The 27,853-nt window shown below is 38.1% G+C and overlaps 1 protein-coding gene across 1 annotated transcript in view; it reads left to right on the forward strand.

The window, feature by feature from the left end:
* Positions 1–703: 703 nt before the first annotated feature.
* MIB1 (mindbomb E3 ubiquitin protein ligase 1) overlaps positions 704–27,853 on the forward strand; it is a gene marked incomplete at its 5' end in the record, with an annotated part of 40,388 nt that continues 13,238 nt past the window's right edge. Inside the window, 5 exons of the mRNA XM_010181001.1 lie at positions 704–901; positions 3,366–3,517; positions 23,013–23,145; positions 23,508–23,594; positions 26,396–26,557. Coding sequence (XP_010179303.1) covers positions 704–901; positions 3,366–3,517; positions 23,013–23,145; positions 23,508–23,594; positions 26,396–26,557 — 732 coding nt within the window. The remainder of the gene's footprint in view (positions 902–3,365; positions 3,518–23,012; positions 23,146–23,507; positions 23,595–26,395; positions 26,558–27,853) is intronic.

Consider the following 27,853-nt stretch of genomic DNA (forward strand, 5'->3'; position numbering starts at 1 on the left):
AACCCAAACATGAATTCATGACTTCTATACCTTAATTCTCAGTTTGGATGAAGCTGAAACAAACTGCATTTAATCAGAGCTTTAATGACGTGAGTCATCATCATAGAAACAGAACTTCTAAATAATTTCAGTATCGATCCCAAATTTCCATCATAAAAAAATTGCTAGTTAACAAAACAAGACATATATAATGAACCCTAATAAATATTGGCTTAATTGTATGAAGAAAGCAATTGCCTTGTCTTATACCGTGATTTGGAATCTGTTAACCCTTCTTGAGTTACAGGAAGGGTTACCCTGGGTCACTGAGTGTAGCGTTTTTTGAGGGTTGGGTTTTGTTTGTGGTTTTTTGTGATGGTTTCCCTTTGTGGTTTTGTTTTTATTTGACAGTGACTGTTTTGTAGTAGTAGCCCAAATGAATTTATTTGAGTTTCAGATGAACACATCACACAAATACTCAGGGCAAAAGTTGCATATGGTATAAAATACCATCTGTCATAGAATATGTATGTTTATATACAGACTCTTCGTCCTCTATTGATGTGGTATGAGAAATTATTTTAATTAGGTATTTGAATAATATCATGGTTGTGTAATCTTTCTTTAAAGAAATCAAATACGCACAATTGTTCAGTTTAATCTTCCTGTTTAAAGGCAAAGGAAATGTGGAATATACTGGTTCAAATTAATGCTCCTGCTTTAGGACAAGGATGGAGACAGGGCCGTCCATCACGCAGCCTTCGGTGATGAGGGTGCTGTAATAGAGGTTTTGCACCGAGGCAGCGCCGATCTGAACGCTCGCAATAAGCGCAGGCAGACTCCACTTCATATTGCTGTCAACAAAGGTCATCTGCAGGTTGTGAAGACTTTACTGGACTTTGGCTGCCATCCTAGCCTCCAGGTAAAGTAAACATTATTGTAGATTCACTTTCTAGCTACTGAATTTTATGACTTGCTGTGTGTAGGTGATAGAAGAATTACGGAAAATGGGACTGAAAGGAATGGACCTTGTTGAAGTTGTGTCCCAACTTCTACTCAGCATGCGATCAGCTGAAATAAAAATGCTATTAAGTCTATTTATGTTTTTGACAGCTAGATAGGCACCTGATTTATTCTAGTCAGTTGATGTTAATTGGTATTTTCACAGACTGCAGTTATCTGTAATTGTTAACTCTCTCCAGATTAGTTCCTCCTCTACCAAATCCACAGCTGTTTGCTCCTTCTGCAAGCTACAGTTTTGCAATATTTGACTGATGATACTGTGAAATATTTTATTAAAATAAACCTTTTTTCGGAATTAACCTATCATTGATAGAACCATTTAGCCAGATTATTTTTTTAAATGTTCAGCCTTTTACCTAGAAAGCCCTCATGCACAGGGCCTCAAGTACCATAATTTCACAAGGACTTCTATCTGTAATGGATGTCGCAGAAGCTGGGACAAGTGAGTGCAACCCCCTGTTGGGAAGGTGGAGAAGAAATCTGCTATCAAATAAGCAGGCTTCCAAATTGTGCATGAGCTGAATGCAGCCGCATGCAGTGCGTTAGTAAACAAATCAGAATGGGTAAGTTTGAAGAGGTTTGCAAAAAGAAAGAAAAAGCTGTATGTCTTGGGCAAATCAAGATGTGCAGTAATAACACATTTACCTCCTTGTTTTGCCATGTCACTAATCAATGGGGGTTTTTTTAAGCTATATATCCACATAAAAGATGTGCAGATTTTCCTGAAATTAGTGAATACAATGACTGTTTGTTACCTGCTTCCACCTGGCTTTACCTTGCTGAGGTTTAGCTGTTAGCCAGCTAACATCCGTCCAGACCCTACTTAGCTGTTGTTGAACAGTAGATTTAGTAAGGCGTCTGTTGTGTTGAGCCCACTAAAGGATGACTGTGTATCATATAGTGAAGTGTGATATATGAGTAGCTGAAATGGATGTGTCTGACTTTATAGAATTCTGTTTGGATTGAAAATTTCAGTAGAATGGTGCTATGAAACCCCATGTGGAAAATATAATTGTCCTTGAGAATAATGAACTTTCAGATCCTGTGTGTGTGCTGAGGAACTCTAATGTGCAAATGTGAGTAGCCGACTGATTTGCTGGGTGAGAGCACAGGGGAGTCAGACTGAGGCATGACTGGAATTTAACTGGCCAGCACTCTACTACTCAAGCCACTGTGTAAACAGAACCGTATGTCAGTCTGTGAACAGTAAACTCAGGAAATACCATCAATTAAACCAGATAGAAGCTATATAATTTAGTTTTGGCAAACTGGTTCAAGTGTTTCCATTTGTATCACTTTTTATTTGGCAGGTTTTGATTCTCACTGTAAAGATTGTGAAGATTTGTTTTCTTATTAGTGTATTGCTAAAATATTAAGTTCCTGTGTTAGTCACTTTGCAGTTGAGTCACTGTCTGTGACAAAAGACTTCCTGACTTATATGGTGTTAGAATCTTACTGGAAGCATAAATCTAGAGGGTTTGCCTATATAGCAGCAAATAAGCTTAAATGGATGTGTTTTCTCACTGTTAGTCTAGGGCATTCCTTTTCAGTTCAACCATGTGGATCCTTAAATAAGTAATGTACAAAATGCTTTGAGAAATAAAAAGTATTTTTCCTTTATCTGGGATATATGAAAAATGTCAAGTGAAAAATATAAATTCTTTGCCTGTTCAATTATGTGCTGAAATATTTCAATGTACCTTATGTAATGTAATCTGGTATTAGCCATAACAAGCTTAAAATCTTAATATTGCTTAATATATTGCCAGACACTGGGCCTTCCTTCATGGATAATGAACTGCTTCAGTTAAAACAACAGATGTCCCTGAGTTTATTACTTGGACTGCATTTTATTTTGATTTGTTTATGCTTTTATTTCACACCGTCTTTCTGGTATTGTATGTTACACAGTTAATTGCTTGCTCAGTCTTAGCCTTCATCACTTAAAATTCCTTGTCTTCCCCCTGCCTGGCTGGTGTCCTTTGTGTCATGTTAGTTTTTGTTGCTGTCCTTCTGTTACTCATAAATTGCAACTTGGACATCAAATCCATCTGGATATGAGGCATAGAGAAGTTGATGTCTCCCCCAGTGTCTTCAGTCCTGTCAGGTGCAAGGCACGCTGGAGTTCTCATAGTGTAGTCCTGCAAGACTGGAGCCCTGGGTGGGATAACTCACTGAAGGGTTTGCAAGACCCAGAGCAAAATCAGAGGGCAGCTTACTCTGAACTTTACAGTCTAGCAGGACTTATAGGTCTGAAGAGCTGGTTTGTGTTTGTGTAGTCAGTTTTCCTAGGGATATTTAAGCATCTTTTTTCTTTAATGTGAATGCATATGAAAATTGATGTAAGCTGTTTCTGGTTTTAGGATTCTGAAGGTGACACTCCACTCCATGACGCAATCAGTAAGAAGCGTGATGACATCCTTGCTGTGTTGTTAGAAGCTGGAGCAGATGTTACTATCACCAATAACAATGGTTTTAATGCTCTTCACCATGCTGCACTAAGAGGAAACCCCAGGTAAAGTTTTCTTTTTAGAGATTATTTTATCATTTGTAAGAGGAAAACAAGTGTGTGCGAGGGTAGAATTATTATATTCTTCCAAAAGATCCTTAAACCTGCATGTAGTTATATTTCTTAAATATTTATGTTGCTTAGATATGCATCTTTCTAATACTTGGGAAGCCATTATTAGAATGAAGCTCCTAGTCTGCTCATTTTAATGCTCTTTTCAGGTAACTCCAGATTCCTGGGAAATACCACGTGATGGCTGTAAAATTTTGCCAATAAATGTTTTGATGAGTAAGTTAAGTAAGAACTTAAGACAGGATTTGTAAAAATGTTTCCCTTCTCGGATATTGGAATGAGGGAAGGATTTGAGTTTTTAAGAGATACATATTTGGGAATAATTATTAAAGATACCATGCAGTTACAAAGTGATCTTAGGATTGGTGCATTAAACTCTTATTTGTCAGTATAAGAACAACTAACTTTGTTTTCTTAGATGTATAGAAGGAATTTCTTATTTCGGCTTTTACAGAGCAGCTTATCCGCAGAAGTTAATTTTAAGGCATAATTTGTTTTGTGCTAGCTGTATACTATACATCGACATTCAGTATTTGATGAAGATAGCTTTCAAAAACTATAGTGCATAGATAAACCTCATGGAAAACTTGCTGCCTTGCTGGTTGCTTATTGTGTTGTGGATAAATGTATTCTTCAGAGCTGACAGTCTAGCAAGAGCTTAATATGGTAATTGTATAGTAGAGAATTTGGTATAGTTTACATGAAATATATGTGTGTGGTGTTTACTCAATTCTGCTGCTTTTCAGTTGAGTGGAATTGGACAAATAAGGGTGTATAAAGCTGTGGGAATAAAATCTGGATTAGTCTCTTAGAACACAGCTATCAAGGCTGATGGGATTTATATATGTATATGGAATGGAATCACACTTCACAGAGTAAAAGTAGTGGTTGGAAGTGTTGATAAGAGCAATAAATGTGTTTATGGTTTTCTGCAGTGCTCATAAAGGGTTTATAAGAGAACGTGTCAAGGACCTAGTGAGGGGAGCTTATTTTTGGCATTCAGGAGACAATTCTCTGAAGTCTGACTTGGTAACTTACTCACTTAATGTGAATTCTTCATATTTATGTGACAGCATTAGCCAGGGGTGCTGTTTCCTGTCTTCAGTTACCTAGATAGGGCATTTTTTGTTTGTTTGTTTCTTATTCGGTGATGCTTTCCTTAGGCTCTTGTGATTGTTGGTTTATGTGATCAAGGTCTCAATATGAGATGCAGGGAAAGTGTATGGAAAAGATCTCTTCATAGAGATCTTCATAAAAGATTTTTCAGTGGGTGAATGGTTTAGGAGCTGCAGGCTTTCTCTTTGATGCAGGGATACAAATTATAGTTCAGACTGGGTCAGTTTGGCGGTTGGCAGGATGTGAGGCATAGTGCAGTTTTTTCCCCAAGCCGTCTCTCCTTTACTTAAGCTTCTAATGGAAGAGTGGGAAAATATTTCCAGTATTAGTGGTTTGAACGTTGTGTAGGTCATGCCCATGCATGGGTTTTCACTTGCATCTGAAACAGGTAGATAGCTAATGCTGTTAGATATCTACTTTTTTTTGGTTGCAGTTATATCTGAGCACTTCTGAAGCAGGTAAAAAGAGAGGGTCTTATCTTCATCACAGAAGTAGTAGTTTTATTTGTTCACAGTATTAGATATTTTGCTCATCAACCTGAGGAGCAATTAATGAAAGTAAAAACAAAAGAAATCTGTTCTGAATAGGTGTTTGGTTTCTGTTTGGTTTTGGTTTTGGTTTTTTCCTGACCAAAAAATCATCATCATAATTTGATTTATTTAGGAGTTAAGTTTTATTTTCTTTAAGATTTTAGTGATCGTCGTTTATTTCATTGTGGATTCTGTAGTTCTGCCTCTGGGGTCCTTATGAATGAAACCAAAGGTTTTATACTTGCCACTTTGTTTTTCTAATCTCATCTAGAACAATGAATATTACTAACCTGTTAAATGCCCTAAGCACAAGCTATTTAAAACACAGTTAAAAATAACCACCTGAACTTCAGCTGGTATAGGTCACAAGTAGTACATAACATATTCTGTGTTAGACTTAATACTTAAGGACCTGTCTTTCCTAATCTGAGCTTTCCTGCTCGACCTAAACTCGAGTTTTTGTGGCTTCAAGCTGTGGTGCCTTACATGGAATACAGTGCTCTAAATTCCCCTTAAGGTCAAACATATAAAGAAATGTTACTTTATAAAAGTTAAACATATTCACGTATGTATGTAAGTGTGTGTATATATCTGCATTTATAAAAGTAAAATACTTACCATGTATGTAAGTATTGTTAAAGTCCACATCCATCTTGCTAGTTACTGATAATAAAATGAATGTATGTGTTAGGTATCTGGATGCCACAATGAAGTGAACTAGATTTCTATAGAGTTTTTTTTACAGTTGATATAAAATAGGTATTTGGAACTAATTTCATTTTCAGTACAAAACTTACCTGCCTCTTGCTTGAGTTCTGACCTTTACTAACAGTAGGGAGAGAGATCTCCAAGAAAAAAAAAATCACATAAACTGTGCAGACGAAAACATTTGAAAGTTTTTTTTTGTATGAAAATTTGTATTTATATTCTATTTCAAACATTTGAATATTAGATAAATATTATAAGAAAAATAGCAATTTATGTCAACTAGCTTAGATATTTCTCAGCACTTAATCTTCCAGGACAGTTTGGTAGTGTTTTCTAGAAGTCAAAGTATAGCATGCTTTGGGTAGCATCCTATTATTAGTGGAATATTTATCCATTTAATAATTTGCTTCTGATGCGATTTGGTATAGAAATAGAACTTTTGGGTTTATGCCAGTGTGTAATGTTGAACTGTAGACTGGACATTACTCGGTTTATGTTGTAGGTGGCTTTAAACTTGTGCATGGGAGATAGGACTAAAAAGAAATATGAAACAAAGTGTGAGACGGTTAAGATTTTGTTTAATACGTGTTTTCTTGATCATGATTTTTAACGGAGTCAGTCATATTAAAAGTGCATTGATTTTGGACTTTCCTTCAAAGTACTGTGAACCTCAAAGCTTGGCAGACTTTGCCCTTTCAGTGTTAATGTGATTTTTCAGACAGACGAAAGGAGAGTGAAATTTGAAAATACTATACAGATTGGTTATTTTTTCCAAGTTATCAACTCTTGGTTATGTTTGATCTATTTGCATACCTGTGACTTCAGATTTTTGAGCTGAAGACATGACTGTGAAGTGTAGGCGTATTTTATATCCGTTGCCCCAGTTAGTTTAGATTTGCATTGTATCTTGTGAAGAGAGCTGTATTCACGCTGCAGCTAGCATCTTAAATAGACGCTGCTTTTTGAGCTGACCTGACTTTGCACATGCGTACCACTCATTCTTCAGAGCAATGAATTCTGCTGGACTTTAAATCAAAAAATCAAAGTGTTGGGGTAAGATACAGCAGTGTATGTTATCCGCCCAATAGCGAGGAGTATGCCACCTTTATGTTTATAAACTATCAAGTAGGAAATTGTGGTTTAAAGTGGAATTATACCTTTTCCCCCGTAGTTGTCCTCATTTAGTAGATCTCTCCCTGTTCTCAGACTTGCTGATGGTTTGAACTGGTTGGCAGTGGAATTCTTAACTGTTTTTAGCGATGCATTTGGGAGGTTGGGTTTCTCAGCTGTATGTTGTGTTAGTGGGTGTCACGAGGACTTTTGTGCTGTGTTGTTGTGAAGGTCCTCACAGAGACAAGTTGACGTAATCAGAGTTGTACAGTTATTTTCTAAACCAGTAAAAGTTATTGTTTTCCATTCATATTTGCACTTTAGACAGTAACTGTAGGTTGAAGCTTAGTTGAAGCTGAGTGCAAAAAAAGCATGCTCCTAAAACCTCTTATTAAAGTATTATTCAGAAAATGCTTTGAAAGAATACTTTTGTTCAAGTTGGTTTGGAGAAATTATATAATCTCTATGAGCAAACCTATAATTAGATGGCAGATTAGCCTGTAGCTGTTGAGGTCAGTGACAAATTTATTATCTTTAAATAGTAAATAATATGCCCAGCATGTACAAGATGGTGAATACAGTTCCTACCCCATGGAGTTCCCTCCCTTGTGCAATTGGAAAAAAAAAAAAAAAAGAGCAGGGAGGGTGGAAGGAAAAGAGGGGTGCCCAGAAAGTAGACCTGCCCTACATTAGCAGTACTATTCATGATTGCTTCCTTTTGATCATTTTTTTTTGTCAGTTCTGCTACAAAGGACAACAGACTTGAGGAAAAATACAAGAGACAATAAATAGTTGGAAAATGTGTTTATTTCACTGTTTGCCTATTTTTAAGTAAATGTTGTAAGAGAGAAATTTTCATTGAACACCAGTAGCTATACATTTGCAAATACAACCTTGAAATTTTGGAATACAGAATTTGCTACTCCTTGTTACCTCCCATCTTCAGGCTGCCTGGAATAACTGAGCTGAAATGCAGAGAGGACCTCAGGGTTACTCTGTGTGGACTTAGTGTCCAGTTTTAAAAATACAAGAAATCCTGTAGTGATCAATGCATAGCTACAGCTGGTTGAAGGGGACCAAATCCATTGAAGAGGTGATTTGGTTCCATTTTACCAGCTTTAGCAAAGCATTGGAATTCAGTAACACGTTTTTAAGAGCGTGAACAGTTCACAGAGAACATGTGGCTTGCTTCTGTGTTGTGCATTTTGTTTCTAGTCCGTGCGACTTTAAATTGCTTCACTAATGTGGAGACAGTGAAATGGAAAGCTGTGTACCAGAAAGGCCTGTACAGTATCCAGGTTTGCTCCTTCCTTGAATATTTCCTTGAGGCTCTTTGGATGAGTCTCAAATCAAAGTATGGTTACAGTTTTATCTTTTTTTTTTTTTTTTCCTGTCTGCAATAATGAAATTCTGAAGTAGTTACCAGAAGCTGTAGTCTTACAGTCTCTACTCGTGTAGAGATCCCTTGCCTCCTTATGTTAAACTTTACTGAGGAAGAAGGTTTCTGTTTCCCTGCCCCGCCCCCATTCATTTTCTGGCAGGTTCCCTTTTGCAGCTGCTTTAATGCTGTCATTGGTTAGCACAAGTATAAATGTCAAGCGTTTTCAATTCCATTACCATATCTCTGGTTAGTATTAACTTTTTAGGAATGCTTATATAATATTGCAGGATACTTTTTTAAAATTTTATTTTTCCCAGATCATATATGTAAAAACATTTAATGCCAGAAAAATACAACTTTTAAAGAACTGTCTGGGGTTGCATCTGATTTCTTCTAAATTAAGGTCCTTAATACATTTGTGCATGCTCACGTAGCTTTTTTTTTGTTGTACGCTGAATTCTCTTGAGCTTTGACTGCAGTGGGAAGCAGGGGGCAAGCTTAGTTCAAGCCATTCACTGGTAATGAGTATGTCAAGTATAGTCTACATCTGTTGCATAGTCTGATGCTGGTGAGAAGATTTATGTAAATATATTCCCAACACCATGTATCCTAATAGAAACATAGCAGGTGTGTCACTTGGACTTAAGCATTAAAGATGGCTATAAAATTAGTTTCTATTTTTACCAGTTATACAGGAACTGTTTTACAGATACAGCTGCTCAAGTGCGCTTTTGGATGGCAATACAGTTTCATGTACTGGCCATATCGGGACAAAAAGCGGCCGTGGAAAAAAAGCCGTGTAGCATTTGATAATGTCAGCATCTGTTATCCCTGTCAGTCACACAGTTGAAATGTTTGAGTTACAACTGTGTCAGCAGATGCCCAAAGTTCAACGTGTGCTCGGTTAAAATTGAACAGCTGATCTAAGTGATGGATGTGACATTTCAGAGTGACTGGATATGTATTCTTAGAGATATGCTAACATGAACTAGCAGGAAGCAATGTCAACTTGTAATTATAACTTTTGTATCACTCTGAACTGTCACTTTGTTTCGGAACAGCATTGCAATGTTATACAAAGAAGACAAAGAAAAGCACAACACGCTGAATTGTTACCAAAAACCTTTCAAAATAAGTTCAAGCTGTTAAAAAGTTGGTCTCATTATATAGTGGAATCCAAATCAGTTGGTGGCGGAGACAGGAACTCTTCAGGAAAAGAAGGAACCGCTTAGCAATTAACCCCTCTGTAAAGCTGTTGGTAATAACAAATTGCTTCTGTGAGCATGATCAAGTTCGGTAGCAGTGCTCCATTGAGAACAGCTACTACAATTTGGTTTGTTTCCCACTATAAACCAGGTTTCGATTTAGATGTTAAGATACTGTAGTCTTCATGCCTAAACATCTGCTTATAAGAGAAATAGCTTTAAAACAAATGTTAATATTTTTCTTTAAGAAAATTATTCTGGTAAGATAATGTTTCTTCTTGTATATATGTTATTCTGTACTTTCAGGTAATAAAAATAGCAGGCTATGTATAGTATTAGCTATCTGAGAATTATGTGAGTATTTAAAAATAAGATTCTCTATCTAAAAATGGTGCATTGCCTTTTCTATTTTTTTTGTTTACTTCCAGACATTTTGGTAAGCACAGAGGCAGAGTTAGAATCTTTAATCTGGGCCAAACGTGCCTACTTATCATGGATGTATCCTGTTTAATAACTGTTTTTAGAAGGCTGCTGTCATAAATAGGAATGGCTGAGTTGATGAGCCGGGAGATCGGTCCTCATATTTTTTCTTTCTTCCTGAATTTGATGCTGAGTGTCTTTACTTGGGAGTCATATATGCTGGTATATTTTAATTAATACTGCTTTTAGAACTTGAAACTGTTGCAGGACTATTTCTTATGTAGTACAATTTTCTGGATGCTACAAACTTCTGTTTTCATGGCCAATTTTCTTAAATTTGGATTTAAAATAAATTCAGCTAACTTGAATATATTGTTTAAGCTAACTTACCTTTTAGGTTGTAGTTGTCATTTGTGTTTTCATTTAGGAAACTGTCAATAGCTTTAATCTCCTGACTAGCAGCTGTGGCCTAGAAATCTCTGTATTGTCACTTTGTGCATAAACCTAACACTGCACTTTGTATCGAAGAGCTCAGTGAGCATAAAGAGTGCTGACTTGGGAAAAAATCTTACTTAAGTGTCATATGTTAAATGGCAGAAGGTATCATACGCAGTTATTTCGGTTATCCTTTTCTCTGAATCACAGTCTTAATTTCTTAGCTGTTTCTACTTGTGTCTTAGTCGCAACCTGTAGGTTAAATGTTCTATGGTAAATGTGAATTTAAATACTATCATCTGAAATACATGGAACTGGCTGTGATTAATAAAACAGCTTGTTTTAGTAAGATACATTTTGTTAATCAGGCTTTTAAGTTTAGTTTAGGATCTATTAAGTGAGGACTACTGGTGATGATAAATTTTGCAGCTATGCTGCAGTCTTAATCAGTGCATTTCAAGGGTTCGTTTCCAGCCTTGTTTTGAATTCTTTGTTTACAACTGATTTTCTGCTTATCAGTTGTCAACAATTCTTTCTACCCACTTTTATAGTCACTTAATTTAATGTTTTGTGATTTGCTACTGGCAAGTACGGGCTATTTTGGCGATACCAGCTGACCCTTAGCAAGTTAATTTGTCACATGAATGTCATTCAGACAAGAGGGAAACCTGTTTCTTCCAACAGCTGTTTAGTTTCCTCTTACTGGTCGTCTTGAGCCTGCCAAAAATACATACTTCTTTACATTCCATAGCATTGTATGTTCATATGGGTACATAAAGAAGTATGTACTCTGAGCAGGTACACAGAGAGTTGCTCGCCTACCTGTCAGGTGAACACGGAAAGCATTTTTCTACTTTCTGTTGCTGTCATTAGGTAAAACTCAGGCTGGCAATTCTTTGGAACAACAGTGTTATCATTAACTGGTGGTAGAAAATAAACTTATTATTCAAACTGAACATTGCAATGCGATTTACCTGCACAGCGGCTTAAAAGCGGCTCTGGGATGGCATGGACACTGGAAGTGCTTTTCCAGATTTTTTGCAGCCTCTTGCTGTTTGTTCTGAGTGAGCACGTTTGAGTGGAGAGTTGAATTGCTGGTAAGCTTTGCAATGCATGCCCTTGGAATTCATAGTTGTATTCCACTGTAAGAACTTCAGCTTCCTTCCAGGTGTTCTAGCAGATTTCCGTGCTGGTGTACGGTTTGCATCTAGTGTCCTGAAGGGAAGTATAGACTCGTCTAATATGGCAATTATAAACTTATTTTCCTCCCCTCCCCAATCCCACTTCCATGCTTTTTGCATCCCATCCAGTATTCTGCAGTCTCTTTGCAGGTTTATACTTATTTCCACTGTAGTTCAGAGTGGTTTAAAAAAACACAATTGCACATGCCACCTGGTGATCCAGCTTATCATAAAGATGATGACATTGAATTAGGAAAACAACCTCTAACTGCTGTGACAGGATTTGGATTGTTAGGCCGAAGGTCACATGTGAAAGCCGATACCTATTTGACACTTCGGCAAGCAGCTTTTCTCATTTTTTAAAATTGGCACTCACCTGCTTCAGTCAAAATCTTGTCCACACTTGAAATATTTATGACAACTTAAAAAAAAACCAAAACAAAACAACAAATCCTCAAAGAAACAAACCCCAAGTTTAATCCTGTTTCGTCAGACTCTGTGTGCCTTAGTTTGGAAAGGTAGTTAAATATTTGATGTACAGTACTGGTTTGACTTCTAAGGGGCTGTCAGATACAGCTTGTGGCTGCTTAATTTGTATTTCAAGAGTTGATTTGGGTTACAGTAAACATTAAGCTTTGTTTTTACAGCATTAAAAGGTAAATTTCAAATAAGCTTAAGAATTAGCAAATGTAATAGTCGCAAGGAGAGCTGAGAGCAGAGGAAGTAGGAATTTCTGCAGCTCATGACAAAAACCTAGTGCAGCTGATAGAGAGCAAATCAGAGTGTAGCAGTAGCTAGCACAGTACTACAAGGAGAAACAGCAATGCAGCATTAGAATCACAGCAGTCACATTCCAGTTTTTAAGTAGGTTGTTTTCACATACATCTGAGATAAAGCACCTTGAAAATTTCGCTTAGACCTACTTGAGAACTCAGCACTGCACTGCCACACCGTTTATTAGGTTTTCTTTTTAAAGTTGGTAGTTTTTTTAGTTGTGCACAGGAAGATAATATATTTCACCAAAATGAACAATCAGTTAATGGCATTGCAATTTTTGAGTTTATCTTCTTTAAAAAGAATTCTGCCTACCAAGCAAGTTGGGTTTTGTTTTTTTTATTTTGCTATGAAATTTGGACTAATGTTTTCTTTCAGCGTGCTCTTTACACTACAAATGCTTGGTACTTTAACACACTCCAAATTAAGCTGTTCCCAGAGTAAAGGGATTAATACAACAATCAAAAAAAACCCCATTCTAGAAAATAAGTTATACATGCAGAAAGTCATATAGGCATCCTTTAAGCGTGCAGAATAATGCAGGTCTCCTGATGTTCTGTTACCTGTAAGCTTAGTGTCATGCAGCATTTGCAGTTGGAAGAGAGGTAATGACCTAGAGACACATCAGCAGCAGCCATCTCATCCTGAGTGCGCTCTCACTCTATTCGCTGAATCAGCTCTTCATTACATGGGAGGGGGAGGCAAGGGGGGGGGGGGGGGCAGCGGGGGGGGAGGGGGGGGGGGGGGCGCATGTCGGTGCGTACAGTACCTCACCACCTTAAATAGATAAAACTTAAAAGGAGAAAAAAAACCCCAACGTGAAGACGGGTGCCTAATTGGCACCTGCTGCCTTTCTTGGAATGCTAAAATATGGATGATGTTGTATAGAAATTATACCTTATGTCTGCTGGACTGAGAGTTAAAGACTCCAAGGATAGATGCTAGGAAGCCAAGGGAAGGTGAACTTAGCCCATTGTCAGATGAAAATAATCACAGGCAAAAAGAAAGATAAAAACCCAACCAAAAAAAAAAAAACCAAAAGCAAGCCCCCAAAAGTTGGAGTCGCTTCTGGAAAAAAAAAATTAGGCACGAAAAAAGCGCGATCGTCTCCCCCCTCCCCCGGCAAATATTGGTTTCTTCTAGTTCCTTAGATATTGCACTGCATCTTTTCTTGCTTGAGGTTGTGTTTCCAGGCTCAACTGTAGGCAGGTCTGTGGTGAAGCTACTTTCCATCTTCAGAGGTCAAGGCTGGCAGCGAGGTCAGGGCTCCCGCGCACGCTACAGAAGACACCACCCGTATTTCCCACTCAGAGGGCACCAGCAAAACTGTTACGGCTTTATAGGCAGCTAAGCATTTGAAACATGCACTCCCAGGCAAACAGGCTCTCTTGTGCCTCGCTCTTCCCTGACCATATTTAGTCAACCATTGCAAAAAATAGTCTCTCAGCTGTCGATTGTCGATCCGGCGGTGCAGGGAGCCGCTATCCCGCGCTCTGCCTATTGATTGTGCAGCCTGCACTTCCACCGCCGCTCAGCCATTTGTCCCCAGGTTTTTTTAGCACTGCCAAATAAAGAGCTCGCTCATGTTTCCAGTTAGATTTCCCAGGTTTTCACTGAGCTTGCGCTGCTACTAGTAAACCCTGATGAGGTTGTCACTATACTTAGAAACGTTGGCGGGGGGGAGGAGGAGAGAGGGATGTGGGGGGGAAGGCAGCCCTGCTAGTAGCAAGGCAAGGACTTCACGCAGATAGAGAACAATAAATATTCTGCACTGCCACAGCAGGTTGTGTAACCTGGTTTCTTGATCAGTGAAAAATGCCATGAGGAACGGCATGCCGATTAATCTGAGGTCTAAGCAGCCTTGTTCTACATCTAGTTTTAAGTTTTCAACTGCGAATCATACCGTTATTTTATAAATAAGAAGTTGGTGCAAATCTGTGGCCCCCTGTTTCCATATTCAAGTCAAGTTAGAAATTATTTGAAAAACCTTTTAATTAGGAAATTAATATAATACCATACTATTATAGTTAATAATTTCATAGTATTTATAATAGTATTTAATAGTATTTAATAATTTCATAGTGTTTATAATTCTTAGCCATAAAATTACTTTGAAAGATTAAATGCACATGGAAATTAGGTGCTACTGTTCTTTGAAAAAACTCAAATGCTTTAGAAGGAAAAAAAAGAAATCAGGTGAACAGCTCAGTCCATTAATCTGACTTTCATGTGTACAAAATTTGCCTATAACAAGACCAATAGCTACACACTCAAAATATGAAAAGGGAGACTTTAATATTCATAGGGCATATATGCAGTGTTTTCTTCAGAAAAAAATAAAGTAACTGAAATTTAGTCATTTAAATGCACCAGTCAGGAACCCACATACTTTGGGACTTTCCTTATATTTTTCAGACAAAATTCTTCATGTTACTCAGGAGCAAGAAGAGTGAAAAGGCTGAAAATATCTCAGTCTAAAATTAAACTTATTAAATGAAAATGTCATCTCAATATTGGTATACTGAGTAGTTACTAATATACTGAAGTTCAGTACTGTAGGGCAGAGAGTGAATTATGAAGTCCTGGACGGACCACTGCCTTGGAGTTACACTTTCCTTGCTTCCTCTTTTTGTGTTGACCTGGTCCCATGCTTGGTGGCTGCTTACCCAGTAACTTCTGTCGCAGTGTAGTTTTCTGAAAGTCACTTATTTTCATTTCTCTTTCTTCAATTTCATAACTGTACATTGAAGACAAAGTTGTTCTGTGAGACCTAGGCTAATACAGAATATGTTTTTGTGGATTTCGTGTAGATTTATATACCTCATTGTTTCTTTAGTTTCATGTATATTGAAATCAGTTTTTCGAATACCTAGAGGTATTTGGAAATGTGAGAGACAAAAAGAAACAACTTGCTACTTAAACTTGTGCTGAGCCATCGGTCAGCTATGAAATTAAATGAGACTCTGATTTCAAGATACAGCTTGCTCAGTAATACCAGTCTAAGGTATGAATCTCTTCATTGTTACTTGCTCCTGAGGGGTGCTTCCTTCTCCGTTTTCCTAGCATAACTCCCTGTACTGCCCAGCAAGCGTGGTGTGAACCAGATCAGGATACTGATTTGGCTTCAAGTTGTGTGCTGACGTGCACTTAAGATCGTATCGTTGCCAAAAATAGCACTGTCCTGCTCCTGTGTTACTTCTTGCACTATGTTGGTACAAATACTTCTTTGGCTTCCCAGTGAGCAGGCTCAGAGTACTACTCTGTATGAGAAATAATCCAGCAGAAAGGGGTGACTTCTCAGATGCTGTGTTGGGGCCACTTTTTTGGTTTTTGTTATTTTGAGCAGAGGTGGTAGTCAGAGGACAAGAATGGGTTTAGTAAAACTAGTCTCGCTTCTATTATTTGTAAAATGAATGTCAGACTACATAACCTTTAAAGAAAACTTTGCAATGGAAGCTGTCTTTAAATCTGATCTGTTCCTTCAGCAGTTTGAGGATGTCACAGGAAACAGGTGAAGAGGCTTAGCTGAGCCAGGGGTGGGAATACGTGGAGAAGAGGGAGGGGGTGTGTGTGTTGAGGGGAGTCCTTCAAGATGGGATTGCTGTAAAATACCTTGTGTTATGAAAACATGTCACACTGAGCCACTGGAAAGCTGACCTGAGGGAGGAGAATGGCAGGGGAGTAGAGAAACTTGTAGTAGAAAGTGCACTGAATCGTTACAACCCCTAGAGATACGGTTCCTGATAAGTGCATGCTGATCTAAGCCTTGGCTTCTAGAAAGGGCAGTCTGCCCTCCTTGCAACTCTCGCTTCGTCTTTCCCTTACTCCGAGCGCTTCTAGTGATCATGAAGTCGCAGGGTAAGTTGGATTATCTCAGTGATCTGTCTGAAAGCAAATCTGGCCAAATCAAGAGTGTGGCAGGTTGCTTCACTCAGTAGACAGTGATGTATCTGTACAGCCAACATAGTGCAGGAATTGTAGTGCAGGGGAAAGTGGGAATGTGTCTTTCAGCAGCAATTTAAGGTAAATGCGCTTCTGCTGATTGTGAAGTAGCCTCTGTTTTTTCTGCCTAAGTGTCTATTCTATAAAAAACCCAACAACACCCTGGAAGGCCAGACAAACAAAACCATCCCACCACCATCCCACAAACCCCCAACCTTCCCTCTTGAAGTCATTCTACAGTCAAACTGCAGTTGGTAGCAGAGAATCTTCTCTCGTTTTTCTTCATATATATTTTAATTAGAGTGGAAGGATGCCTTTGCAGTTAAGCATGCTAAATCTGGAAACTTTTTTTTATACAACGAGGTACTAGTTTCATCTTGCTAACAAGTATTTTATCTTGTAGAACTTTCAAATAAATCCATTATTGTATGTGGCATTCTCCGGTAATGCTGAGGTAACGACAAGCATCTGTAAAAGCTCAGAGTAAAATATTGCATAAGGAAAGAGATTTCATATGTAGGTTGGTAAGAAATAATTTACCGTATGATATAGCTTTTGGTCATAACAATGATGGGGTTTTTTTTGTGTGTCTAATGTTGGTAACTGGTGTTGAAATGACTGCTCTATGTGGCTAGAAATGAATTATAGAGTTGTTCAGATCTGTGCTGCGTTTTAGGTTGAAAATATAAAAAATAGAAAATTCATGCTGTTGTACTTGCATTCCACTATTATTTATAATTCAGATACATCATCTATATGTTAAGCCTTGGTCACAGACTTTCTAAAAACCTGAATTAAAAACAAAAAAGAAAAGCCTGGAAGAAAAAACACTTGTGTGGCAGGGTGAAATTAAAGATGCATACAGCAACAGCATTTACTGTTATTCTTCTACTTTTCAAATGAAATATAACACAGTATAAATGAGTGTTCCTTCTACCAAATTACTTCTGACTATTAGAGCTTAGACTGTTGTTTTATGGGGATGCATTATGGTGGGCTTTATATGTCCCTGTACCCCCAGCAGCTGGGCATGGGAGAAGCACGGGTACCTTGATCCCAGCCCCCTGTACACACAGGTGCTTTCTCATTACCTTCTTCACCGAGCAGGTGTTGAGCCCCTAAGAAAGAGGAGCTCTTGGGTTGGCCAAAAAGCAATTGCGTATTTTTAGTAGATGGAGATACATGTCTTGAAATGTAACTCATTTCATTTTAAACTGCAAATTCATTATGTAACTTGACAGCTGACAGTTCAAGCTTGTTTTAGAAAATGAAGGAAAGTGCACGATTTTGTTAACAATTATTTATTTGGCATCGATTTCAAAATGGAAAATCAAAAAGAACATTTTCATCATATTTTGCTGTATTACTTCCAAAAAAGAAAAAAACGCTCTGTGAGCTCACAGAAAGTTGTCTTGTGTATGGTAAAGATGGCTTAGAACTACAGCAGTGTCAGAATTGGTTTGCTAAGTTTTAGTATGGGCATTTTGATGTTAAAGATGTACCATGCTCAGGAAGGCAAATCGAAGTTGATAATGACAATATAAAGGCATTGATTGAATCCAGTTGGCATTGCTGACAATCTTAACATATCGAAATTGAGTGTTGAAAACCATTTTAAACAATTTGAATACATTAGGAAGCTCAGTATTTGGATACCACATGAGCTTGAAGAAATTCATCTCACTAAGTGCGTTGACATCTGCAATTCTCTCTTGAATCGTGAAGAAAACGATCCGTTTCTGAAATGTGTGATAAGAGACGATGAAAAATGGATCTTGTACAACAACAACAAAGAAAGATCGGAGCAAGCATGGTGAACCAGCTCAGAGCACTTCAAAAGCAAATCTTCACCAAAGGAAGGTGATGCTGTCAGACTGGTGGGATTTCAAAGGTATTGTGCATTTTGCATTGCTTCCAGGGAACCAAACCATTCATTTGGGTGTGTACTGTTGCTAACTGGGCAAATTAAATGATGCCATCAAACAGAAACATCCAGAGTTGGTGAATTGCAAACATGTTGCGTTTGTCCGTGATAACACTAGACCACATTCAGGTTTGGTCACTTGTCAAAAATTGCTGCAGCTTGGATAGGATGTGTTACCACATCCACCATATTCGCTAGACCTGGCACCATCAGACCACCATTTGTTTTGTTCTTTACAAAACGCCTTGAATGGTAAAACCGCTGTTGCTGATGAGGATATCAAATTGTTCTTGGAACTGTTTTTTGCCAAAAGTTAAGAACTTTTTTGAGTGCAAAACCATGAAGCTGCCTGAAAGGTGGCAAAAGGTAACTGAACGAAATGGACAATATATTGCTTAATACAGTTTTTGTTTCCCATGAAAAATACGCCTTTCATTTACTCAGAAAAAAAACCAACCCACAATTACTTTTTGGCCAACCTGATAGTTTCCTCACTCCCATAAAAGCTTTACAGACAACTTTCTCAAAAATTCTCACTGAAGTTTTTCTTTTGTTGTCCCATCTAGAAAATTTCAGAACTTGCAAAAGATCATCCAGCTGAAAAAGGCCCAAAATCTTTATCTGCACCCTGCTAATCTGAGGATACTGCAGCCCAATAAATGCTAAACCTTAACAGTTACAGATTTTTTTTTTCACTAGTAATGCTTTAGTACTAATCTTTAAATAGCGCAGCAATGACATAATTTCAGTGTTTCAATAAGAGTTTTTGGCATCTTATCAATAATTAATCTTTGGAGCTGCTCAATTAGCCATGTAATCTGTAGCAGTTGAATGCAATGAAGATGATCATCTGAAGAGTTTTCTTCAGCTGATTTCATGGTCGGGGCTTACCATTAGATTTGCTGATTTCTTGATCTTTTCAATACAGTAAATGTGAAAGTCTGTGGTCTGTTTTAATGTATACAAGGTGAAAGCAGATTTTCAGGACCACATCTATGTTGTGGTTCTGAAAATAGAGCAGTACAACTTGGCTTCTTTAATAGTTGGTGTGGAAAAGTGAATCACAGAACCACAGAATGGTTTGGATTGGAAGGGACCTTAAAGATCATCCGGTCCAACCCCCCTGCCATGAGCAGGGACACCTCCCACCAGACCAGGATGCGCAAAACCCTGTCCAGCCTGGCCTTGAACACTGCCAGTGGGCATCTACAACTTCCCTGGGCAACCTGTGCCAGTGTCTCACCATCCTCACAGTAAATCAAGAATTGCTGTGTAGTTGGCATGCAACATTTATTCATTAATACAACTTTTTCTGATACAATGCATGCCTGTTCCAGTGAGTACTGTTCTGAATGGTAGCCACTTAGCTGTCAAAATTTTGGCAGCAGCTCTAGAAAATCCTGCAAAATAGAGTAGCTGTAGGAAGAATGGCAGCAGTGTGAAAGAACAGGATCTCGTGCATTGAAAGAAACTACCTCTCAGCTAATGAGAAGGAGGACACAGTCACCGAGCATCATAAAAGAATTTGACATTTCTAGCATATTTATGTCTTGTAGAATTTTAAGGTGTTACGTCCATACAACCGTCCTTCTGTCCTGCTGTCCAGTAATTTTGTTGGTCCTCCTGTGTTTTAAGTAGGACTAATGCACTTTAAAAGCATCCAAAAGTGCAGCAGGCATCTCATTTCTGTGAAAACAAGATGCCCCCAAACATTTTACAGTTAAACTTCAGATGACATTTTTCCTGGTATTTGACAGCAAACTAAACAGAAGAAGATTTGAAAGAGGATCTGGTAAGGCCAGCCATCTTGCAGATATTAGGATGAGTGAATTTCTTCATAGTAAACAGAATAGTAAGTCTTAATTTCTTACTTTTCTTTTGATGATGAGAAGTGTTAAAGAAATGGCAACAGTAATGTTTCTGGAGTATATTCACCTCTTGATGCATCTGTTAAAGTGTGAATATACTTCAAATTTTGTTTTATTTTTCTGTTGAGTTGCCAGTTTCTGTATTTCCTTTCTGAAGAAAAGGATATAAAACATCATCTGAGTTGACTAGGACAGTTACTTGTTCAGTGACTGGAGCTACTTTGGAGACACACTGGCTATAATTTGAGATTTGAGTGTTGGTGTCTTTCCATTGCATTCTTCAAGTTGTAGTTGTAAACAAAGTTTCTTGACCTTCAGCTTTTTCTCACGTTATTGTTGCCCCACCTTTTACCAGTCACTCAGTGGTCGTATTGCTTCTGTCGGTCATAAGGAATTTTCAGGTAGTTTTTGTTGTGCTTTTTAGATGGTCCACAGTAGATACTCCAGAGCTTTATGGAGTCTTTAGAACCACTGAGTGAGCAGGTGAATGAAGATAAAGAACTTACATGACACGATACCCTGTGGGAAGCCACTGTAGAAAGTAGACAGTCTTGTTATGCCGGCATGGTGTGCTCCTGAGGCCTGCCCTCTGTCAGTCCAGCTTTCTATGGAGCTGATGTGGTGGTGTGCCCAGGTACAGCCCAGATATGATGCAAACCACAGTGCTCCAGACTTGTTTCCTCTCTAAGGCAGCTAGAAACAGTTCTGATGTTGTGAAAGATGGACATAGTTACTTCCTAGGTTTGAAAAGACATAGTTCAATTACAAAATAAATAATGTTTATTAATGCCTTTGGTACCTTGTGTTTTACTAAATTATATCCTTAATTTTGGAAACTCCTGCATAAGTGAATCTCTCAAAGAATTAATGTTGGTGTTTTGGGTTTTTTCCAGATATTCTGGTCTCTTTATGTCCCAGCACGTGACAGAGCTGTAGAAGGCGTTATGAATAGAAGCTGAGCAATGGTTCACAATGAGCAATGCACAATCTGTTAAGTGGTGTTGTCTTATTTCGCTGTGTTGTGAGTGATTCGGACTGTGAGAAAGTGAGAAACTTAGTCCTGCCAGGAAAACAAAAAATCCGAAGAGGTTGAGAATGGTTTCTTACTTATTTGCTTACCTCAAGGAAGCTGTGATTATGCAGGAGTTGAAAAAGACTGAGGTAACCCACAGACTGCAAAATGCATTTGGTTCCTGGTGCTTATGTCCACTCTGGAGGACAAACCTCCAGCGCAGCCTGGCTGGGGATGCAGTCGGAGTTGGTTGTGGGTCTCCTGTGGGCCTGTGTGATCCCGTGGCCTGGAGATGCAATTGCTTAGGTGTGATTTCTTCAGACACTCTGAATCTAGGGGGGAAAGTGCACTTTCTTACTGGTACGGTAGTCTACCTCATGGACTCTTAACTTCTGCTTTTCAGGAGGGCTTATTGGAGTGAGCTAACTCCAGAACCACAGCGTTTTGCTTGTTTGTTCTGTAGGAAACTTGTTGGCTTACTCTAAGAGAGATCTTAGAAGTGAATAGGACTTACATAGTGTGGATATTCAAGGTAACAGGTTATTGGAATTAATTAGGAGCTCAGTTATTACCTGACAGTGCAGTCATTTTATTGCTATCTGAGAATATTTTTAAGTAAAAGCTGAGAGGCTCATCTTACGAGGCTGTTTCTGAGGCTTATTGGCATCCCATATTTTCAATATCAGCTGGCTAATGAAGAGCTGTTTAATTCAGTTATAGTATCTACCTTACAAAGCATTCTGTGACTGGGTGGTTCTGCTCACATTGGCTAGTATTACTTGGATTTTTAAGTCTGAATTTCGTGAAAAAGCTGTGTTTCTTCTGCAAATAGCATGTTGCTTCAACCACAGGGAAAAATCAGATGACAGAAGAGATTTCCTGGCACAAGATTATAGTGGTTTCTGGTTTTCTGTTTGTCTTTGAGGAATTGTCGTAAGGGAGCTGCATGTACTGTTTATAAAGATAAGGCAATAAGGAAATTGTTTGGTTACTTATCTATTCCAAAAGTTAAGTAAAGACACGTGAACTTATGAAAAATGTATTTCTGAGAGAATACAAGGTTGAGCAATTTGTTTATCTAGCGTTGTGTTGTTAATACTCTTAACGCTGCAGACTTTAGACTTCATGGATTTTAGTTTGCTTTAATACTCTAGTAATCGAGTTGCGTTTCCCTACCCTTGAATTTGAGGTGTAAGACAATGAATCCCCTTTCTTTGGTAGGCACCTTTGTAAGCACACAGGGAAGTGTGGGGTGGAGTACTGGACATGGCTGTGGCAATGTTATACTTGCCACTATCTGTTAGGCAAATATTCTACTGAAATCCACTTCACAGATTCAGCATTTATTTTGTCTGTGCCTAAGAGGTCTTATTCTATCTCAGAAATTGGAAGTCTTAACTGTTACAGTCCCTGGCATCAGTTTATAGTGATAATTTTAAAGAAATCTAATGTAGTGAAACTTGATCATTAAATAATTAAGTAAAGGATGCTATAAGGATTTTGTTTCAGAATTTGTATGAATACTTTTTAAAGTAATTTTTACTGCTAGATAACATTCTTTTGAAAAATCTGATTCGCACACTTGTTTTGAATATGGTATGGTTTGTATTCTTTAACCAGAAGGAGCTGAATATGAAATGATTATGCTTTGGAACTTTCAGTATAGTTTTTCACCTAATTTCTCTTTTTGAAAAAATACTAATGTTATTTTAGCTACCGCTAGTTTGTACTTCTGAGAATGAATATTGTTTTACTGTTGTCCTGTTGTCATTCAACAGATACATTATATGTGTATTTCTGCTGTCTCTGCATGTTTATTTCAGTGCAATGCGTGTATTGTTGTCCAAGTTACCACGACCGTGGATTGTTGACGAGAAAAAAGATGATGGTTACACTGCCTTGCATCTGGCAGCTCTCAATAATCATGTGGAAGTGGCTGAACTTTTGGTGCATCAGGTAAGACTCTTTTCTCAGGAGGATTTAAATGTCACACTTCAGTTAACCATCTGATGTGAAAATAGTTTGCTGCTTTACGCCTGCAATAACCATGCTGAAGCAATGGAGCACGGAAGGACACATGGTGAGCTCCAAAGGTCAGACTTGCCTTTGAGATCATTACAGTGGTCTAATGGTGCAGAGGGACTGAAAAAAATTGATACCTAGTTTGAGTCAACAGATCAACATCTGTACAGTGAATAATTAAAGTATTTAATCACTTCTCTCAAATCTCCAAACTAGGAATCATATTCAGGGTTGTATTCAGTGCCCTAATGATGAATTGCTGGGGTGATAACACTCTAATGCTTTGAATGTTTCAGGGCAGTGCTAACCTGGATATCCAGAATGTCAACCAGCAAACTGCTCTGCACCTTGCCGTTGAACGACAGCACACACAAATTGTTAGAGTAAGTATCTTATTTGCAATAAGCTGCATGGTTAATGGTACTTGACTCAAGCTGGGATTGTGGCTGTTAAGAAGACATGAGTACTTTGTGAGCATTTGAAAAATGATTTAACATCTCATAGCCATTGAATGTCTGTATGATTCATTTTGATCCATTCAGAAACCTGCCATCTTGCGCAGAAGGTCGATCTGCAATATGAAGGACATTTCAGGAGTGCTAAATTTTGTACATGTACGCTAAGGTTTCCTCTATGTGGTTGCCAATTCCAGCATCCCTCCCTGTTGAGTAAGGGAGAAGTGTTCCTCTATTACTTATCTGAGTCTTGTGGTCCTATAATGGGACCTAAAAATGGCGTTTTTGATGCCTCTTGCTTTATGAGTAATTATTCTTGCTCGTAGCTTTTGCAAATTGTAGCTAAGTGAAACGTGGTTTTATGAGTTTAACTACTTTTCAGTCATCTGAGTGTGTAACTTTCCCTGTTCTTGGCTTGGGAGAGCTATAAGCAATAACAGAAGTACCTTACCAGGGAAAGTAATGCTCTTTCTGTTTTTTCTCGTATGGTTGCAAAAGTTAATACTTCAGTTGAGTAAAACTTTGTTACTGGCACAGCAAATGGGAGTGTGGCACAGCTTGTCCATTCTGACCTGTGTACACTGTCCATTCGGGACCTACGCGACTTAGTGTTTAGATTGCTGGCGTAGGCTGTTGAGGCCCAGAGAGAGCACTCACTGCTGCAGGAGATGTTCCCTACAAGTGAATACAACAACCTGGCCTTGGCCCTCTGCGTAATTTTTTTTAATGTGTCTTTGTAGAGTGAGAGTCATGTTATATTAAAAATTGTCTCTTCTTCAGGAGAATTGTCCCCCAAGCACAGAACTACATCTGCGGTTCTGTTTTAGTGTTATTTTGCCATAAGGTTTCTCCATCTCCAAGGGGTGGTGGATGTGATCCCATTACAGTGAAACATGCGATACGGCCCTATATCTGGAACTGCTTGCTACCAAAAGAATGGTTTCCTAGAGTCAGTGTCACTTGCATCCTGCAAGCTATTTGGCAGCTGTATTTGGTGAGCTCTCGTGCCCTTCTGGAACTGACACAGTACCTGGGAATACAATACTAATGTAGCAGCTGAGCAGGAAGGTAGGCATGTAGAAGAACTAGTGTGTGTGTTGGACTGACGTGCTTATATCTGCGAATGTTTTAGTGAATGGCCCTGTAGAGTATCCGTACTTCAGAGCTGGATTAACTCTGAGAAGTCCTAAAATAACTCATGCAGCCATGCAAAGAACATGTTGGCTCTGTATTTAAAAACTAATTCCTATTGGGTACCTTCCAGGGCTGGGTTGTATGCTCAGGCATCTGTGGAATAGTGGTCAAAGGTAGCAGGCTTCTTTTAAAAGCCCTGCTGCCATGACAAAAAGTGGCAGTTTGCTTTTTTATTCTTTATTTTCTTTATTTTTTAACTTCTGCAAAGGCTTTGAATTTCCATGGTAGCCATGGGTTGTTCTGAAAAGAGTTCTGTTACAGATTTGCTTCCAGGAGAAACTCTTAAGTAGTAATTAGCTAGTGGCAGACACAAGATATGAATATGAGAGAGAGAAATCAGGCCAGAGTAAGTCCATTTAGAGGGTGTAAGAAGTTGGGGGTAGACTGTTGCAGATATTAGCTGGTTTTCTTGCTTTTACTTGTGGAAGAAAAGACTGGGGAAAATAGTAAGCTGCAGTCAATCACAGACAGGTATTTCCTTGAAAATTAAGTTCTGAATTCCCTTGAAGCTATTTGTCTTTTAGCCTTTAGTCTGAGATTCTTTGGTTCTGAGGGGCTGAGATCCTTGCAAGCATATGGGTTTGGAAGAGGGAGATCCAACTTCATGTGTTCCTGTTTCTAGGCTGTGCCTTTTGTCTCTGCTGCTAATCCCAATTTTGCAGAGTAGCCAAAGCTCAGAACTAAAGTTAAAACCTCAGCTGCTGTCTACAGGTTTCTGAATAGTGACAGTGGCAGGGTTCAGTTTTTAGGGGCAGTTGTTATTTGTCAGCATGTGTTGATTTGTTTTGTTTAACAGTGTATTTAAGAAAATTCTGGTGCATCAAATTATGGAAGGGCTGTATGGAAAGGCAGTATCAGTAGGAGGGCCTGTGTGGCCTTGTGCTTGCTTTCATGTCGTGTGAGCTGGAACATGTGTCTAAAATTAGCCTTAAAGACGAGTCTTGCACGTCATTGCTTTCCAAAGTGCTCCGATAGACTCTGATAGTGTCAGTGGTTTTTGTCTTCTGCTGAATAAGGATAAACCTAAGTACCTGCTTAACTACTTTGCTAATGGGAGGATACTGTAAATTGAGTTGTAAAGTTTAGCATGGTGTGAAAGTGGTGATTTTTGAGGTCGCTGAAACCTACTAGTAAAGATCATATACATACCTAAAGTATTGCCCAGTTGTTGTGTTTCTGATATATTGCTGTAATAGTGTTTGTAGGCTATCTTGTAAGAATTAAAAGTTTGGGATAGTAGAAAGCATCCTCTAAAATAGCATTTCTTGTAGCGCTCCCTGAGAGCACAGGCAAAAGCATTAGGCTTCTGCTGAAATAACCTGGATAATTGAAAGGAAAAATGCTTCAGTTGAGTGTTGAGCTTCAAGTATGGAAAATAAATTTAAATAAACTCAACTATGAATTGTAGCAAGATAGAAGAATAACCCATTTGGACCTCCTAGAGTGTCCTAAACCATAGTTTCACTGAAATTAACTTCAAAAGGAATAAAAAACTTTTTTTTTAAAGTTTTGGGTTGGTTTCTCTCTCGTTTCAGCTCTTAGTCCGTGCAGGTGCTAAACTGGATATTCAGGATAAAGATGGGGATACTCCCCTGCATGAAGCCCTGAGACACCACACCCTGTCACAGCTCCGGCAACTCCAAGATATGCAAGATGTGGGCAAGGTAGATACTGCTTGGGAGCCATCAAAGAACACAGTAAATAAAATGCATTTATTTATTCCTTTTTTTTCCTGTCCATTTGTCTCTTGATTTGTCTAGTTTGTCTGGCTCTGTACTGTTGAACTGGTTTTTGGCAGCATAAGTTTATGTGGACATTCTGCATTAGACTGCAGTATAGGCAGAAATCATACTGTTACATGTGGCTTTTCACATGTAGTCATTGTCTTTGTTAAAGAAAAATATGGGTTATTTAGTTCAGCATATTTCTACAAATCTGTGTTTCATAGTGAATACGTATGGCTGCCAATAAAAATCAAAAGTAGCTTTCTAGGAAAGAGAAATAAGCAGTATTACAGTACAGAGTAAGACTAAAATTACATTTTCTGTGATTCAGCATCTTGCATGTCTTTGCAGCTTTCGTTGTTTAGCTGCTATTATAACCTTCTGAAAGTTTATTCTGTTAGAATAAGGCATTCTTAATCCTTGCATGTTTATTGTTACATATCTTTCTGACAGAGTTCATTTCAGAAATTGTGCTGTAGTAAGGAAATAGTTAAAAAAACCTCAAGGTAATAAAGATCAAAATGTTTTCTTGAAAAAAGAAATACACCCAAAAAGCTGTGTGAACACCATATGTAAAGATGATGTTTTGGCGATAGGCGAAGGAGAAGTACTGGAGTGATTGGGACTGAGATAACTGAACAACAATTTTTGCTTAAAATGTTGAAGATGCACAATATAATGGTGTATCAGATTTGCTGAATCTTTAGTTAACAGTGTCATGATATTTGTTATAATTTTATCTGTGGGTGGTTTTTTGCATTTCATGGAAAAAAACCTCCACCCACTTTGTTCAAAACAGTAATTGCACTGTACAACATATGTTTTTCAGACTGGTTACTTAATCTCATTGAAATACACTGGAATAACCTTTGAAAAGAGATTTAAAATGTGACTGGTGTATGTAAGAAAATGCTTGTGAGAGGATGAAAACAATTACGGATCAGTTGTTTCCATGATCTGAAATGGACTCTGTGAGAGGTGGCTTAAATACTTTGTGTGCATATACATAATTGTGAAATGAATGAACAGGAGATGAATACTTTTTCTCTGGTTCAGCATTTCATAAATAGGTTTTTCTGCTCATCTTATTAGTGGCATCCACAATGAAACTAAGGTGGTTGTGTTTTGATTTTTTTAACACAATCAGTGGGGGTTTTTTCTACTGCCTTTCTAAATTTTAAGAGATTTTATGTTTCAAAGAATAAGGGTTTTTTTCCTAGTTTCATTTATTCCTTTGTTTAAAAAAACACTACACTTTTGGTTTATTTC

The sequence above is a fragment of the Mesitornis unicolor genome, unplaced genomic scaffold (genome assembly GCF_000695765.1).
Source record: "Mesitornis unicolor isolate BGI_N332 unplaced genomic scaffold, ASM69576v1 scaffold22353, whole genome shotgun sequence".
In the NCBI taxonomy this organism is placed as follows: Eukaryota; Metazoa; Chordata; class Aves; order Mesitornithiformes; family Mesitornithidae; genus Mesitornis; species Mesitornis unicolor.